This window comes from Leptodactylus fuscus, chromosome 1, assembly GCF_031893055.1.
Source record: "Leptodactylus fuscus isolate aLepFus1 chromosome 1, aLepFus1.hap2, whole genome shotgun sequence".
In the NCBI taxonomy this organism is placed as follows: Eukaryota; Metazoa; Chordata; class Amphibia; order Anura; family Leptodactylidae; genus Leptodactylus; species Leptodactylus fuscus.
This window is the reverse complement of record NC_134265.1, coordinates 204,060,415-204,080,210: the sequence shown is the minus strand read 5'-3', so window position 1 is coordinate 204,080,210 and position 19,796 is coordinate 204,060,415. Positions and strand designations below refer to the sequence as shown.

At 41.3% G+C, this 19,796-nt stretch overlaps 1 protein-coding gene across 1 annotated transcript in view; it reads right to left on the bottom strand.

The window, feature by feature from the left end:
• Positions 1-3,277, bottom strand: part of TMEM59L (transmembrane protein 59 like) — a 42,984-nt gene extending 39,707 nt beyond the window's left edge. The window contains exon 1 of the mRNA XM_075283652.1: positions 3,020-3,277. Within this exon, the coding sequence (XP_075139753.1) occupies positions 3,020-3,184 (165 nt within the window). The 5' untranslated portion in view covers positions 3,185-3,277. The remainder of the gene's footprint in view (positions 1-3,019) is intronic.
• Positions 3,278-19,796: the final 16,519 nt, after the last annotated feature.

Below are 19,796 nucleotides of genomic sequence, written 5' to 3'. Positions count from 1 at the left end.
GCAGTGGAGAAAGGTCATGTGGTCAGATGAATCATATTTCACATTGTTACAGAGTGATGGTCATATCCGGGTGCGAGGCGAAGCACACGAAACACTGGAATGTGCTGGAAAGGAACCTGCGCTGTCACTTACCACCCCCAATGAATCTGCGTAACCTGGGCTCCCTGATACTCGAGAATTGGATCAAAATCCCTGAGTCTACACTATAGAACATTATAGACTCCATGCTCATGGTGGCCCAACTAAATATTAACACTCGCGACTTTTTTTTTGGCCAGGCAGTGTATAATTGATGTGTTGCAATTTACAAAAATGCAATGTTTTTTTTTTTAAAAACCACAGCATTTTCACTGCAGATGTTTTTTTTTTGCAATGTTTGGATGGGATTAGCCAGAATCCCATCCATTTTGCAGGTACTTCAAATCATAGTTTTTTCGCAACATGGAGTCGCGGCCTAAAAGGATTTTCAACTTTACAAGGGTTTACAACTTTTTTTTTAAAAACTTTAACAACCATGCAGATAAACCATCTGCACTGTACCTGTGACTTCACCCACCTGCTATGTGCCCTCTCTTTCAAGATCTGAACCCCTAGAGAACCATTACATTTTCAGCTTGCAATTTCAGAGTAGGTGATGACTGTGTGACAACTAGTTATTATCTACATTTCAAGAAACAAGCACCATGAGCCAACTTTGCACAGACAATCCTCTAATAATGGTATAATGTGCACCAACATATCAGAGGAGACCCAATATACAAAACAGCACTGATAAAGAAAATATAAAACTTAATATTTAATAAACATAAAATAAAGCTAAATACATTCATATGCACTGTAATACATTGTAGAGCAAACACCTGCGTGAAGGCAAGAACAGGATGGATCTTAGCCCATTATGTGACTGGGAGTCTGAGTAACAGTAGAGGAAGTTGTGCAGAAACAGCCAAGCAAGAATCCATATATAGCCCCCCCACATGTCACTGCCATTATATTTACATAGCCAGTAGAGCTATCACTTGGATCCTATCCTATTTGGGAAATAAATTGGAAACACTATTGGGTTTTTCTATTGTGTGGGGTAGAAGGACAGCTGTGATGGGCAACTATATAGAATTAGTTTAAAAAAATGTTTTTCTACAGCTTTTTTTCCCCCACAAATCCTGTGTAGGCCTATTTCCATGATAACGGAAGACAAACAAACCCTGTTTAGTGTTATCCTATGGTCAAATTTTATTTTGCTGCCCCGTAGAAGGGAGTTTGTTTGCAGGGCCTGACTACATAATATTTGTCGTCTGTTACCATGACACATAGACCTGCATTGAGACTAATGATGAAATAGTTAATCTATTTTAAAGTCGCTTCAATTTTAATGTAGGCACATGTACAGCTGGGGAAGATATTATAATTCTGCTTAATATTTAATAATCAAGTGCATGATAAGAAAAAAAAAAGAAGCAACTTTGTATGTAGTTTGGTCCAGAAATTTTCCATTGCTTTTAGGCTTTTATATAGACTTCTCAATTCTAAAGTAACAGACAAAATCTGTGTAATCTGATGTTAAGTCAGATTTTCCTCCATATGTGCATTTTTTTCCTTGCTAACCTATAGAATGTATATTGGCAAGGAGAGACCAGATAGAAGGGAGTATGACTGCAGGAGCAGAGTACAAAGGATTTGTTTATAGTCTGTTACCATGGAGATACAGGATTCTGCATAGGAGCTGTAGACAGAAAACAATGAGGAAAAAATAATATTTTAATGAAGAATTTCTGTGGTGTTGCTTTAGTCATCATCAGAATAATAGAAATAATTGGTTGTGAGAGGCTCTTAAACCTTAAAATCAATTGGCAAAATTGGATTGAAATGTAACCTTGGAGGCAGCGCATGTACCCCGACTGGAATCTCAAATTATTTGTATCTAAAACGGATAACAATGAGACCCAAATATAATAGTGTTTACTCTAATCTGGACACTTTGGAATGGACAGAGTTACAACCACACACGACTGAGGTCAACAAGCACAATAACAGCTACACCTTCTTGCAAGGAGGGGTATTTTCTACCTCTATCATTTCCTGAGTATACATCTAAGAGGGAATAGTGTTTAGGACGCCCTTAAATGACTATATGAATCCATATCTTGTGATGTGATTCTGTAACAAACCTGAGACACTGACTTCAGAATGGAATTAGGCTAGAAGTGGCTGCAGACACACATCAGTTTATTATGGCCCAGGCAAGTCATAAGCATCATAGCCTTATACAATGCACAATGGTTGCAAGCAATGGAGCCATAGAAGTGGATTTGTAGCATAGTTTGTATTCTGTCCATTTGTTCCAATGTATTCTTTTTTTTTTTTCCTCATTACTGCTAGTTTAACTACAGCAGTATGTAGCCATTATGTAACCATTCATTGCACGCACAATCCGAGTCATCTTTAAGCATCTTGTTTTTTTTTTTTAATTTTGTTATGTAGTCATTCCTATAAATAGGTGCTACATGTAGGCATCCCTTCTCTATATAGATACACTGCTCTCTCAGAGGAAGCAATAGTAATATTACATAGCAGCTGTGACATTCACACTAGGGATGTGCAATTGAACACCTACTGGGAACATGAGAAGATGGAGAATCTGAAATGACAGGCAAATAAAGGACTTCTATACTGTATGGCGCTAGCGTTGTCAGTGTACCAAGAGTAACCATTTGCTTATTACATGACAAACAATTACATGTATTATTCATTATAAATAGCAAGTAAATGATTTCATTGCACTGCATGGGAGGCGGTTGTATAAACGTAGAAAGGACGGATACAATCAGGTTGATTTAATATGGATGAACAAATGGTGGCTCTCACGGGGAGTATGGCCCTCAATGATAACTATATTGCTTCTCCCTCTTGTTATATATAATTAGCATCTTAATGCTATTATATCGTAAGCATGATAGCTAGATAGATAGATAGATAGATAGATAGATAGATAGATAGATAGATAGATAATGGCACTTACTTCGGAGAGGCTCTTAAGCTTGAAGGTGAGTTGACACTGCTGGCTGCAGGAGGTGATATCTCCTAGCTGGGCATCAAAAGGGTCTCCTGCACTGACAGCAGACACTATAACTATGAGTGACAACAGAAGGCTGAGGTCACAACTCCAGTGTTCAGGGGCTCCCATCCTGCAGGGTTTATATAGGATCCAAGAGCAGATGCTCAGCCGGAGAGATACACAGAGGAGCAGTGCTATACAATGTCAGAGCTGCCCTGACGTCATGTGTATAATGCAAAGGACTCTGGGAGAGAGAAGGAGGGGTAGACACTGCTCTAGTGGGCGATGGAGTGAATGCTGTACATGTGTGAATGCCTTGTCATTATAGAGAGCTCAAGGAGTTACATCTGCAGTGTTTTTACGATTCGTCTTCACGGAAAACAAACTGCTTGCTCCATAACCATTAATCCTTTTACTTCCAGATGTTTCTGATGATGAAGAACATCGCTAATTAAAACTGGAATTGTATAATTTCTCATTGTATGCATCTAAACCCATTTATTCTATTGTATCAATGTAACTGAAGTGTGTGTGTGTGTGTGTCTATATATATATATATATATATATATATATATGTAGTGAAATTGCTTTACAGAATCTACTACTATTGTTTTATTTTTAAGCAGGGGATATGACACTAAAAGTGATTGGTCAAGAGTTGATAAGCTGGCAGCATAAACATATACATATTAGATTTTACCAGCCATCGCTTGTCTGAAATGCAATGTGGTTGGTTAGTTAGTCATACAACCAACTTCCCCAAACATGTGAAAAACCACAAACCATACAATGAATGGTCGATTACCCCAGATGAAAGTTGTTATATACTAATGAAGTGCTGAAAACAGGAAATGATGGACACTTTGTAAGTGTGTTAGTAGTACAAACACATCTCCACAATACTAATATCACCTACAGGTCTGTCACTCAAGCCCATACAAAAAAGATCATGACAGTTGGCAGAAAAAATCCAGTACAACAGATTTTGGTTCTGACCAACTTTAGTTGACGATTAGCTACATGGGACAGATTGTTACCTCTTCAGCAGTCTATAATCTAATGTGTATGGCCAGTTTAATGGCCTTTCCTACCTGCACATAAAGCGGCAAGGTTACTACAAGGTGTATGGAGCTGTTTTCTTCCAGATCTGTACTCTGATCCTGCAGCTGCAGCAACTGATTGATGTGTGTGAAGAATGTTATCCACCCACAGTCTAATACTGATGGCCAATCATAAGGAAAAACCATCAATGACAACTCTTGGATAACCCCCCTTTATATTACAATTGTTGCTGGTAACAAGTGGTAAACTATAAATTTTTATAGATTATCAGATCATTTATTGATAATCTTTATGATCAAAATATATACAGTGTATTGATAAAGCCCGTTTTATCTTGAATCTGATAACATACTCTACAGTTGTAACTCACAAAAAAGGTAATTGAAGGCAATAAAAATAGTCAAGTCAATAGGAGTTTCACCAAGTACAAAACACTAAACGCTATACATTATTTCATTACCGCTGTGTTACCATTACCGCTGTGCTCTGTTCCAGTTATAGGATTACACATCTTCCCCCTAAAGTGCACATGAAATGGGTCCTATAGCAGATAATCTGAGAAATATAAACATTGGGCAGATTTATTAATACTGTTGAAAATTTAGATTAGACAGTTTTAATGTATAGTACAGTTTGACGTATCATAGTGTGTGATGCTGGATGATATCTAGTTCACCATTAGACTGGCTAGTATAACTTTACACTTTAGCTTAGAAGAATGTGGCAAAATTTTGGTGTTCATAATCACTTTCCACTTCACCACAACCATTTCTCACGCAGCCACACCATTTACTCATACAAGTCATAAAAGTTTTCTAAGAAGTATACAAAGCACTTGATAAATGTGGCGTAAGGTTGTTAGATGTTTTTTTTATACCAGTATTCTGTCTCGTTTTTCTAAACCTCCCCAGTTGTTTCTACTTCTGCATAAATTTATAATGGACATTATCTGACACATCTGTGTCCGTCATTATTTATTGGCAATACAATAAAAACAAAGTGGTAGAGTAAATGGATGTGTTGTCAATGATAAAAACTGTGTATGAATAAATAAACCATAAAGACCGCTTTGGTTACACATCCACCAACACTGTTTTTGGAATGATGTGGCAAGTCTCGTATGGACCATATAAAATCGTATACCTTGCAAAATTTTAACTACTACTCAAATCTCTGTCCATGGTCCTGATGTGCATTAAACCTAGCATAGTACTGTGTTAGCCATGCTAAATGTGTTGGTGTATGAAAGACAAAAGTGTCATAGGAGTTAGAACTTATTCACATGACTGTACTGTACACTTGGCTGTAAGAAAGTGCTTTTTTCACCAGAAGGTTGATCATTTTCACAGATCATAGATTTTATCTATTGAGAGATCCATGAAAATAGCCTGGGAAATGGCATGTTCTATTATTTCATGGATCAGAACACATAAAGCACAAACCATACATTAAAAATGTTCGCACAAATATTTACAATGCTGGCTGTTAAAAAATTGGCTAGCCCACAGCTGTGAAACTCTGTAGTGTGAATAAGCTTTTAACCTTTATTGGCTAACTAGACAAATCTTTACCGTTTTTCAGAGCAAAACTTAAAAGAGATGTGAGGCCTTTTTCCCATCTGTGTTCGGTAATCCGTTTGGGAAATCCACATGGGGACTAAGTCATCATCAAAAGTGATGACTTAGGACTTCAGAGATATGAAGACAGTCTGTTGTGGGGTGTGAATTGTGGCCTGTGATGTCTTTATGTAACATAATATCTTGGGGAATGTCTTAGTGATTAACATGGAAACCTGCCCAATGAAGAGGCCTCTGTACCTCTTCTACAATACTTTTGTGTCTGGTCCTTAAATTGAAACATGCTTTTGTGCCTGGACCACAAACAGCAGATCCCCAAACTACTACTGTAAATTAAGTAATCCATCCACACTCCTGTACCAACTTGTAAACGATACATTTACTAAAGTAGTGTGCTATGCCTCTTGACTTAAATGGATATTCCAATATTAAGGATCCTATCTATACTGCTAGCTTATGTAAATTAAAGAGTTTTCATAAATACATTGCTTTAGCAATGCTGCTTTTTTCCTGATATGTGAGATTATTCCTTTCATTGCGCACATCTTTTCCATGGTGCCGGACCTGTGTGATTAGATAAGACAGATGACATGACTCACTGCTCTCACTGTTATCTACAGCTCTGCTGGCAGGACATTCAGGTCAGCTAATTGCAATTTGCTGATAAAGCCATGTCTTCTATCTTGGACATGGCTTTGTCATATAACACGGAGTCCCTTCTCTAGCAGCATGTGCACACTATTTGATCTGCTTTTGTATTAGATTTCTAGTCATAATAAGCATTATGATACTTTATACTGTAGTGTCCTGTTCAGTAAGCTCGGGGAGGCGGCTTAGGTGAGGTTCACACTGATGTTCAACTTTCCGTTATTCAGGTCCACTTGGGGACACAAAAAACAGAAAGCTAACCTGCTTAAAAAGACTATAATGGGGTCCATTGGATTTTCTCTCACATTTTTTAAGCGGGTTCATGGACGGTGTTCAAGTGCTGGTGTGAAACTAGCCTTTGATTCTTTAATAAAGAATACAGCAATGAGAAGAAGAGACAGCAGGCAAAAGCTGCTGAAACAGGGAAATGGGAAAACCACTTTAAATATCCATTGGTATATGGATATGAATATATGTTCATGTACAGAACCCCTAGCAACTAGCATCTTCCTATTACATACATTATGTTCTCTTACATATGTAAAAGTTAGAATCACTTGGTATTATGGTACTATCGCTAGTGGCAACAGTCCCACTTGCATACCTCCTCCTGCATATACTGTATCCAATGTTATAAATGCTGTATTTATGAGGGGAGAATCACTTATCATTTCTCTTACCAGTAAAGGGTGGACTGCTGTGTATCTGTATGTATACATGGCCATCATCAAACACTGCTAAAAAAGGTGGCAAAGACAGTGGAGCACTCTCTGCTTACATGCAGCAGACCTATGGCAGTTCAAGATGCCCATGTTTAGGCAGGAAAAAATTATCCAAGTATTTGCTGGAGGTTCAGATTTCCTTGACTGACCACAGCCATGTAATTGCAATTCACTGCATATAAAGAGTTATAATGCAGTGAGCTCCTGAACTGTAATGCTGCTGTATGTAATGACAGTATTCTGATCTAGACTGAAAAACTCAATTTTTTTTGTCTCATTTGCCTGTTTTTTTTTTTGTGTAACAATTGTGACTTTTTTATTTGGCACCCCAGCTCAAAAAGTGAGTGGAGCAAGGCGAGGATGAGGACAGACCGTGGCAGAGACATCTTGGGCTACACATTTATTAAAATTTGCACTAGAAAACTGGTGTAAGTTATAGCTGAAACCTACACCAGTTACATACTAGCATAGGTTTCAATTCTGTTGCATGGAAACTTCTAACAATTCTGACGCATTTCATGTCAACTCTCAAAAGTGATTAAGTTATTAAGATCGGGACAAAATGCAGTGGTCTTAATAAATTGGCTCCAGTAAGTTTTCTCTTTTTTTAGTTGCTGTTGCTGTGGTTTTTGAGCCAAAGCCAATAGTAGATTCAAAAGGAATGAAATCCATTTGGCAAAAAAAAAAAAAAAAAACCTGCAAAAAAACAACAACTCAATGTGTATCTCCAGCTTATGGGGGAAGGGGGGATTTATCAAAATGGATACAATACAAAAGTCATACGAACCAATCAGATTCATTCCTTCATCTTCCAAAAGCATTCTGAAAAAAAAATTGTCTTTAGGTATCTATTTTACTTTTCTATTGCTGCAGTTTTAGGAAATCTCCATTTTATAACAAACTTGTCCTTTTTATACCATAGAGCTGTATTTGGCAGATATTCCCTATAGTTATATGGAAGTTCAACTAATGGAAGAAGAACAATCAGCAAGTTGCCAGGCGTCAGACGTAAATGCATCACATTTCAGGTGATATAATGCAAATCAAGTGCTGATGAATAGAAAAGCAAGCAAAACTCAAGTAAGCAATTAGAGTGGTCAGGAAGAATTATGTCTTAGGCAAAGTACTACAATCAATCCTTATGGTTTTAAGGAACTTGGAATGGAATGAATCTATTACCGCACATCAGTTTAGTTTTTTTTTTTTGCTTCTTTTACATCACACACACACTAGTAAGTGTTCTGAGATAAATGCATTTACATTACAATAGGCAATGAAAAGAGGACCAATGTTAAATATGCAACTATATTAAGGGAAAACTAAAAAAATAATAGAAGCGAATAGGATTGAGCCGATCTTGAGACTTCAGGATCGTTTTTAAAATTCGATTTCTGATCATTTTCCATCTGAACCCGATCCCATTTATGATCCTAATGCAATTCAATTGGATTTTTTTAATAATCGAAGATCGTTTTTTAAAAACGATCATATTCACTACACAGCATGGAGTCCAAAAATTGAACACTTCAATTTTTGGACTCCACGCTGTGTATTGATTGAAAAAAAATCTCAAGGCTACTGTTATGGTCAGCAGGGTTTATTAAAAACAAACAAACAAACTAAACCCTACGGAGCCCTCTGGGCTACTGACTGCTAACACCTAAGTGTGAATACTGTCTAACAGTTGAAGTCACTGCCAGCTAAATTAAATCAGCAGGTGTACTCTGTTACCATTCACAGAGTCCTGTGCAGTCAGAGCAGCCGCACAAATAAACTAACTTGCTAGCCAGCACTCCTGAACTAGCCAGAGACCAACAAACCCTGTGTGCTGCCCAACTACCAATGGCATTGCTGTCTCTGGGGAATTTACTAACTAGGGCCACTAAATATTTTACAGGCTGGAACCCAAGCACCACACACACATCAATTCAGGTTATAAGATTTGGTTTGAGATTTGATCTTAGAGCGCCAGGCGTCTAGACCCCTTGCTCACTCCCCTTGCTTATATAGGCAAGGGGCGGTCACCAGCAAATAGCCCAGCTGCCCAATCCAAGCGTCTATTGGTCGACACACCAGTCCATCAAAGACTCGACCACACCCGGCTATTGCAAGGCAGGTTAACCCCTGCAACCCTGGACTGTACAGAAGAACAGGCAGCGATGCCCATATCATGGCCGCAGTTACTGCACATACCTAACAGCTACTTAGTCCCCCCACTTACCTGCACAGAATCGCTGCCGCTCCCAATTCTTCTCGCTCCTCTTCTCTTTCGTTCACATGCTTTCAGAGCCACATGCGTGCCTCCGCCTCCCAGGCTAGTGTTAGAGATGCTGGGAGTAGGTGAGGCTTGTTGTGGCTTAGAAGAGTGTGGGCGGGGAGCGGTGAGTGCATCACTCACGTCTCCCCTCCCAGTACCCGCCCTGTACAGAAGAACAGGACAACTCCATCCCTGACCTACGTCTGATGTCAGCTGTTGCTCTGCTCCTGGCCTTGGCCTGACTGATGGCAAAATAAACAGACCGTGGAACTTTGCTATTTAGTACAGGACTTGGCAACTCAGGGGAGTGTACAAGTCTAGTCCCTTTATTCTGCCCAGAAACTGTGCCAACACTCTGCTTAAAGTTCGTTTTTTTCCCACTTATTTTTTGCGGGCACAAACCCTGGCTGGAACTTGATGGCAGGGGACAGTGAGACTTTATTGCAGATTTACGCCTCCTGATTCTGCCTTGAGGCGGCGTTGCCCTTGGCAACAGGTCAGTGGAGTAATTATGAGACCCAGGTACTGGCAGAGTCTTAGTAGTATTTATAGCAAAGACCTCTGCAGGCTGAGGGGATAAACCCTCCTGCTTTGAAGGCCTCACTGGAGGGACGGTAGATGGTATAGCCTCCATACACCTGCCCTTGCACTCAGAACTCCACTTAATAATCTCCCCTTGCCTCTAGTCTATGACTGGTGAGTGCTGGCATAACCATGGGATACCTAACAATACTGCATCAGTTAAGCCCTCCAAGATGTGAAAAGAGAGCTTCTCTGTATGCAGTGTTTTACTCTGCAGAAGCAACGGTGGCGTCTCAAATCGGATCTGCAGCCGAATATGAGACCCATCAACCACCGTAATGTTTATGGGGGTCTTAAGAGCTCTCATGGGAATACCATTTTACTGGGCGAATTTGGCTGAGATGAAATTCCCCATGGCCCCAGAGTCTATCATTGCTCTAGAATTAACCCAACCATTACCCAGTTTAAAGGCTACTGGAAAACAGACACGATTACGGGACTTTTCTGTACTAAGTTGCCCACCCCCAAAGGACACTTGGCTAGCCTTCTTTTCTAGTGGGGTCGAGCATTGAGGAGCAATATGCCCTGGCCTGTTGCAACAGTAACAAATTACCCCTCTGATTTTCCTACTCCTGCTGCCACTAGGAGTGGAAACACGGGAGGTTTCCATAGATTCCGTGGACTCCTCAACAGGCGAGGCAGTGGTAGATTTTATGACCCCCGTCTGTGACATAAGATTACGGTCAAACCCCTGCTCCACTCTCCTATCAGACAACTGTGTATCCACACGAGTAGCTGAATTTATTAGGGCAGAGAGGGAGGTAGAAGGCTTTCGGCCTGCTAGTTTGTCCTTTATATTTGAGAGCAAACCTTCCCAAAAGATTACCACCAGTACCTTGTCTGGCCAATCCAGCTCAGATGCCAAGGTTCGAAACTCGATAGCAAAGTCTGCTACTGAGCTCTGGCCTTGCTTTAAACGTAAGAGCTGAGAGGCATAGGTGGACTGGGGCACTGGGCCATAAAACACCAGGCGTAGTGCTTCACACAGCGCGGCTAGTGTAGCCAAGTCCGCTGCATCCCGTACTTTTAACGGGGTGACCCAGGCCAAGGCTCTCCCAGTGAGCAAGGAGAGATGTGGGGTGAGTGTGGCATCACTCACGTCTCCCCTCCCAGTACCCGCCCACACTCTCCTAAGCCACAAGCCCCGCCTTCTCCCAGCATCTCTAGCAGCATCTTTTCTGATCCCGATCGCTCAACCCTAGTAGCGAACTAATAGGAGAAAAGGGCTAAAAAATAGTTCCAACATGTTTCCCCGCCTAACAGTTCATTAAGGGACGATGACGCATAGTGTGCTGCTCTGATGTGTAGGCTAGGACAGGGGCAAGTAGGTGATACATATAAACAACATTCTAAAGTGTAAGTAAGGAGGTTTCTTGTTCCCAGACCTATAATCTTATTACGCTGCGATATACCTACGCAAGTGGATTCAGTTAATTAACTCTTCCCTACATGTTCCTCATATTGACATTGTGAGACATGTGATGGACCCTGCTCTATTACCATTATTATGGATCAAAATACCCCAGACAGACTTCATCTAGTGACCTCAACAGAGGAATGCTCAAAAGTATGTTACAAAGCAGGGCTACTTAATCTTTCACTGGACCACCTATCCCCTGTTGCAAAACAAAACAAAACAAAAAAAAAAAACATGCAATCTCACCATCCTTCCACCCTAAGTTTAAGTCCATACCATTTGCTCACTTTACTAGGTTCACATCCTGTTATGGTCTGGGGATCTCTGACCAAGGACTTGCCCCTGACTGATAACCTCTCAGTCATGTTTAAGGAAAAACACAAAAGAAAACCAAAAACAAAAGAGTATGAGCCGTTTGGAATATCTTGTGTGTGATACTCCTAATCCCTGCCTTGCACACTAGAAGTAGCCGTGGGCCTGACTAGCTAACCTGAGTGGGCGCGAACACAGCCGTAGAAATAACTCACCTACAAGAGGAACAGAAAACTTGACTTGTTTCACATTTAGGAAGGAGAGGTAAGATACAGAAAAAGCCCCCACAGGTGTCCGACTGGACTAACGGTGAATATGAAGTAACACAAAGTATAGTGCAGAAAATAAATGTAAAACACAGAAAACTGACTCTATGCAAAGGGATAGGAAAAACAGAACTTAGTATCACACATCAAAAAAACCCTACAAAAAGTCCAAATATTCAATCAGTAAAAGGCTAGGGTTCACTGCACTCGGAATATGCTCAATACGCAGCAAATATCCAGATGGTATGAATAGGCAGCAAGGAAGGCTGAATGGGCCAGGACACTGACACAGATGAATAGTTTCAGGCAGACAGACCATTTCTGGAACGGGGCATTCACATGGAGTAACCGTGCACGGGATCTGACGCGGAATTCCTTTTTTCCAGGTTTCTAACCGTTTGTGCAGACACATGCACATTTGTGGCTGCTGGATGTCATTTTGCAGGGCTCTGGCAATGCTCCTCCTGTTCCTCCTTGCACAAAAGCGGAGGTAGCAGTCCTGCTCATGGTGTACTGGCCTGTCTCTTATTAGCGCCTCCAGCCTCTCACAGACACAGCAAACCTTCCTGCCACAGCTCACATTGATGTGCCAGTCCGGGATGAGCTGCACTACATGAGCCATTTGTGTGGGTTGTAGAGTCCGTCTCATGCTACCACAAGTGTGAAAGCACAACCAATATTCAAAAGTGACCAAAACATGAGCCTGAATGCATTGGTACTGAGATGTGGTCTGTGGTCCTCACCTGCAGAATCACTCCTTTACTGAGTGTGTCTCAATAATTGCCAATAATTTCCATCTGTTGTCTATTCCATTTGCACAACAGCATGTATAATTAATTGTCAATCAGTGTTGCTTGGAGGAGTTACATTGTGTTGCTTAAGTGTTCCCTTTACTTTTTTGAGCAGTGTATATACACAGACAGGGAAGTAACTACTCAAAGACTGAGTATAATGTTCCATGTAATCACACTGTAATGTCCCACTGTGTCCCTTCACACAGTATAATGTCCCACAGTGGCATTCATGCAGTATAATGTCCCATAGCGGCCCCTTCACAAAGTATATAATGTTCCATAGTGGCCCCTTCATAAGGTATAATGTCTCATAGCGGTTCCTCTACACAGCATAATGCCCCATAGCAGCCCCTCCACACAGTATAATGTCCCTTAGCAGCCCCTTAACACAGTATCATGTCCCATAGCGGCCCCTCCACACAGTATAATGTCCCATAGCGACCCCTTTACAAGGTATAATGTTCCATAGTAGCTCCTTCACATGGTATAATGTCCCATAGCAGCTCTTCCACATGGCGTAATGCCCCATGGCGGCCCTTTCTCAAGGTATAATGTCCCATAGCGGACCCTTCACAAGGTATAATGTCCTATAGCAGCCCCTGCTATGGCACACAAAAAAGGGCTGGTCCCCAGATAGAAGGTGGCAGGAAGTGGCTTAACGAGCTTAATCTATTCTTCAATAGATTTGACTCCAAACCAACTCTCCCTTCACCAGAATGTCAGTCAACCCCCCTCCCCTTACACACCAAGACCCAACCCCCACCGACTGGCAGTAAATTGCAATCTGGCTATCTGATCCTTAAGGAGTCTCAAGTGTGTAGGGAAATCAAGAGGATTAATGCAGACAAGGCTGGAGGACCCGATGGTTTAAGCGCAAGTGTTCTTAAAATGTGTGGTGACCAGCTGTGTAGTATTATTACGCACATTTACAATATGAGTCTAAAGCTGGGAGTGGTACCTCAACTGTGGAAAACATCTTGTGTGGAACCAGTCCCAAAGAAACCCAACCCGATGGACTACAATGACTACCGACCTGTAGAACTGACATTCCACCTGATGAAGGTCCTAGAGAGACTGGTCCTGACACACCTACGCCCTCTAGTGTGCTCCGCTCTGGACCCCCTCCAGTTTGCCGGGCATTGGGGTAGATGATGCCATCATCCACCTTCTTCACAGAGCTCTCTCTCACCTGGAGAAACCCGGGAACACTTTGAGAATAATGTTCTTTGATTTCTCCAGTTCGTTCAACACCATTCAGCCTGGGCTATTGAGGGAGAAGCTGAACCTTGGTGGAGTGGACCATCACCTGTCCTGGATACTAGACTACCACACAAACCGCCCTCAGTATGTGAGAGCCCAGGACTGTGTGTCTGACAATGTGATCTGTAGTACGGGGGCACCGCAAGGTACAGTTCTTGCCCCATTTCTCTTCATACTGTACACTGCTTACTTTAGTTAATTATTTATCACTGACGGGTAGTTACTCACATAAAGACTAAATCACTGTAGGAGTAAATAAAATGTAACTTTTAATAATCTTTCTTAAAAATGGCCTCAATTTATTTAATGTTTTTTAAATGTTTTTTTTAAAAAACTGTACTATGACCTCATTGATAAAGGGTAACCAATAATTATTAAGTCAATCCCTGTCTGGTACAGCCATTAACAGTTTCATTCCCTGATAGTGTGCCAGGAGCTAATCTGGTATGCCCCAGTGCACCTATATATCCCTGGAACTCTAGATGAAATCAGGTGCGAGGAAATCTAGATACAAATCCCTAGTGGTTCCACATAGACTGTGAGTAAGGCCAGAGGGAGGTCCTGGAGGTGAAAGCTCTGTGAGCAGTCTCTGTTACTGACAAATTAACCCCCGTATATGATAATGACAACAGGAGCTATATTGAAACGGAGGATATTCAATACAGTACAGTCTCATGTTCTCACAAGCCGTATTCCACTCAACTACACCTCACACAATGCCCTACTGATCTCAAGTATGCTCCAATTGCCTATGTTAACATTGTTGCCACTTAGGGTATAGTTACATTAGCCCTATTAGTCTCTATTCATGGGCTACGTATCCTAACTGGATAAATACAATATATGGTCCCTGATGTATCCACCACCTATTGTATAAGTTTACCCTCACACTTCCCTCAACGCGTTTCGCTAGGGGTCTAGCCTAGCTTATCAGGAGGATGATAATGCAGGAGATGATAATATTTGCAGTTAAAACTGCATTTCCCACGCCCTTGATGGTAGGACGCGGTATCAATATGTTGCCGGCGAGCACGCCGGACTGCCGTCTCTTTATAGCCAAAGCTCCGCCTCAAGACCCGCCTCCCGATGACTCAGCGTGCTCCCATTGGTCACGCCTATTCCTCTGTCATCCGGCTGTCTCGTACGGCGTGTTGGATCCATGAATGCTCACTACGATCCCTGTTTAGCTGTCCGGCGAACCACAGGTCCCAGCCAGTATACAAATGGCTTGATTTCTTTGCAGCTACGATTCTACTGCTATTAATAAATCTCAATCCAAGACTCCCTTGGATCTTATTGATTACATCAAATTAACCCATTCTTCAAAAAGAAGAATGGGTTAATTTGATGTAATCAATAAGATCCAAGGGAGTCTTGGATTGAGTTTTGGATTGAGATTTATTAATAGCAGTAGAATCGTAGCTGCAAAGAAATCAAGTCATTTATGACTCGAATAAAATAAACCCCTGTTCACACACTGATGCAGTTGATCTGCAAGTTAAGAACAAATTAAACACCTGTTCACACTCTGATGCGGTTAACCTACGTGTTAGGAATTAAGTAAATCCCGGTAAACACTCTGATGTGGTTAAACCTACATGTTAGGAATGAAAATAAACCCCTGTTCACACTCTGATGCGGATAACTTCCCTTTTGAAGAATGGGTTAATTTGATGTAATCAATAAGATCCAAGGGAGTCTTGGATTGAGTTTTGGATTGAGCTTTATTAATAGCAGTAGAATCGTAGCTGCAAAGAAATCAAGTCATTTATACACTGGCTGGGACCTGTGGTTCACCGGCCAGTAGTAGAATCGTAGCTGCAAAGAAATCAAGCCATTTGTATACTGGCTGGGACCTGTGGTTCGCCGGCCAGCTAAACAGGGATCGTAGTGAGCATTCATGGATCCAACACGCCGTACGAGACAGCCGGATGACAGAGGAATAGGCGTGACCAATGGGAGCACGCTGAGTCATCGGGAGGCGGGTCTTGAGGCGGAGCTTTGGCTATAAAGAGACGGCAGTCCGGCGTGCTCGCCGGCAACATATTGATACCGCGTCCTACCATCAAGGGCATGGGAAATGCAGTTTTAACTGCAAATATTATCATCTCCTGCATTATCATCCTCCTGATGAGCTAGGCTAGACCCCTAGCGAAACGCATTGAGGGAAGTGTGAGGGTAAACTTATACAATAGGTGGTGGATTCATCAGGGACCATATATTGTATTTATCCAGTTAGGATACGTAGCCCATGAATAGAGACTAATAGGGCTAATGTAACTATACCCTAAGTGGCAACAATGTTAACATAGGCAATTGGAGCATACTTGAGATCAGTAGGGCATTGTGTGAGGTGTAGTTGAGTGGAATACGGCTTGTGAGAACATGAGACTGTACTGTATTGAATATCCTCCGTTTCAATATAGCTCCTGTTGTCATTATCATATACGGGGGTTAATTTGTCAGTAACAGAGACTGCTCACAGAGCTTTCACCTCCAGGACCTCCCTCTGGCCTTACTCACAGCCTATGTGGAACCACTAGGGATTTGTATCTAGATTTCCTCGCACCTGATTTCATCTAGAGTTCCAGGGATATATAGGTGCACTGGGGCATACCAGATTAGCTCCTGGCACACTATCAGGGAATGAAACTGTTAATGGCTGTACCAGACAGGGATTGACTTAATAATTATTGGTTACCCTTTATCAATGAGGTCATAGTACAGTTTTTTTAAAAAAACATTTAAAAAACATTAAATAAATTGAGGCCATTTTTAAGAAAGATTATTAAAAGTTATATTTTATTTACTCCTACAGTGATTTAGTCTTTATGTGAGTAACTACCCGTCAGTGATAAATATTATTAGTGGGTATCCCGTCCGTTACATCAGTTTATTTATGGAGGGTTTTTTGGCTCAAGATCCAGATCCTACTAAATGGCTTGAAGAGGCTACAACAGTATATTCAGAAAATGAACTGTCTATTTCTGAGCAAACAATCTCTATGAAAGTTGTGTTTAAAAATCTCACGAAAACATATAGAGAATATGTCAAATCCTGGTGGGAGATTCAGGGTATTAAGAAATATATTGAGAATAAGATAGTACCCAGAGGTCTGAGAAACCCGATCTTACCTGCGGAAAGACTTAGAACACCTAGTCTGTTAGCGAAGTGGGAAGAGGAAGTCACAGCATCCTCTATTAGACTTATGAACCTGATTTTGGCTGAAGAAGAAATAGCCTTCGCCAAACACTCAGCCCTTCTAAAAGATTTGATACAAAAAACTAAAACCTTTCAAAGTGAAATAGACTTTGATAAAAAAGAAAAGAATTTGCAGACAAATATTGAACGTTTTACTTCAATGCTGAAGAATAGGAAACATTATCAGTCTCAGCGAGATCTAACTGAATTCAAAGAGAACAGGGCCTATCAACTGTTGAGGAAACCTACTGAGACAGTTGTTTCAACATTGGATATCGATACTTCCGATACAGAGAAATCAAGTACCTATTTCTCTAGGAATAGAAATAAGAATAGAAGGGGGAGAGGAAATTATAGAACAAATAATAGATCTGGTCGTGGTGCAGGTAGCGATAGATCTTCTGATCGGGATACACGCAGGGAACAGACAACAACGAAAAAATCTGTTTTTTTATCAGAAGGACCTCAGATTACAAGTTATTTTCTGAGGGGAAGAAACCAACAAAATCAAGGAGAGAAATAGGGACAGTATTAACCCAGACGAGAAAGGGAATAGACGACCTACAGACTGAATCCACTGTGAGACTGACAAACAACGATACCCAAGGGAATAAGAAAGATGGGGATTCTGGAAAGTGACAAATTATTAATTTATCTAAATGTGTTATATCTACCTCTGAGGAGGAGGTCCTAAGCATGGGACTATCTTTTGTACCCACACCTAAGTTCCAAGAATTTAACTGGGTAAAAGATGTTATGTTATTTACCCGCAAAATGAGATGGGCTAAATTTTTTTTTTTTTTTTTAAATGTAGATTGTGAGCCCCACATAGAGCTCACAATGTACATTTTTCCCTATCAGTATGTCTTTCTTTGGAATATGGGATGGAAATCCATGCAAACACGGGGAGAACATACAAACTTCTTGCAGATGGTTTTTTGCCCATGGCGGGATTTGAACATCAGGACTCCAGTGCTGCAAGGCTGCAGTGTTAACCACTGAGCCACCGTGTGGCCCCCTCAGATGGGCTAAATTTATGAGCATGTCGGATAGACAGCGCTGCATGGAATTAGGAATACAAGAACAAGACCTCCCAGATATTGCACTTTTACACTCCCTTTGGGAAGAAAGTGAGGGCGCCCCGCTAGCCTATACAACATTGAAACCAAAAAGCACGAGGCATCCACCAATATTCGACACACGTTACATTGATATTTTTGAACAACTAGCAACGCAAGAGCTTGCGGAATTGGGATCCCGTCCATACCATATAAGAAATAATTTGACAAGGGAACAATTTTTAGCCCTGAAAGAACTCGAGAAGGATGACACAATTGTTTTAAAGGCAGCGGACAAAGGGGGGAATGTAGTGATCATGGATCGCCCCCAATATATAAAAATGTGCCATGATCTACTGTATTACCCTGGTGCGTATCGTAGGTTAGAAAGAGATCCAACAGAGGAATTTGCAAATGAATTACGAACTATTCTAGATAGAACATTGAATAGTGGGCTGATCACGGATAAAGAGTGGGCTTTTATGATCCCTGACAAACCAGTAATTCCTACCTTTTACTGTCTCCCTAAAGTTCATAAAGGGGTGAGACCCCTGAAGGGGAGACCTATCGTCTCTGGTATCGGTAGTATTACAACAGGAGTCAGTATATACATGGATCAGATACTTAGGCCGTTTGTAACCTCATTGCCATCGTATATACGTGATACTCAAGACGTCCTGCGGCAATTAGAGGATATAACGCTTCCAGCTGGCACATACATCGCCAGCCTGGATGTGGAGGCGCTCTACAGCTCCATACCCCATGATTTGGGGTTTGGGGCTGTGGGGCACTTCCTGGCCGCAAGAAGCAACTCTCATGTTGAACATAACCAGTTGGTTATGGATCTGTTGGAATTCATCCTGAAACATAACTATTTCATGTTTGATGGCCGCTTCTTCCACCAGTCGATCGGAACCGCGATGGGCAGCCCTGCTGCGCCATGTTTCGCAAATTTATATCTCAGCTGGTGGGAGGAGCGGCTCGTCTTTACGGAGGAGAATGACATATTTACATCTAAGATCCATAACTGGATGAGATATATTGACGATATACTGCTTTTTTGGACAGGTACAGAACAGGAATTTCATACTTTTATTGGGGTTCTAAATAATAACAATATTAACCTCAAATTTACAGCTAGTATTAGTAATAAGGAGATCACATTCCTGGACCTGAAAATTTTGATTGATGGGCAGGGTCATATCTCTACTGACCTGTTTAGGAAGGATACAGCTACCAACAGCTTGCTCTCATGGAGAAGTTACCATCCAGCACCCCTGAGGAGAGGCATTCCTAGGGGTCAATATTTACGGATGAGACGAAACTGTTCCTCCTATACAGGGTTTAGATCGGCATGTGAGGAACTTACCACTAGATTTATGGAACGGGGTTACCCTAATGACGTTTTACAGGAGGCATTCAAGCATGCGTCTAATCAAGACCATACATCACTCCTAAACCCCCGTCCTAAAGTTGACTCGGGGAATGAAATTCGCATAATAGGCACCTATGATAACTTGAATAAGGAAGTGAGATCTATCTTGACGAAACACTGGAATGTGGTCAGATTGGATTCTGACATTCA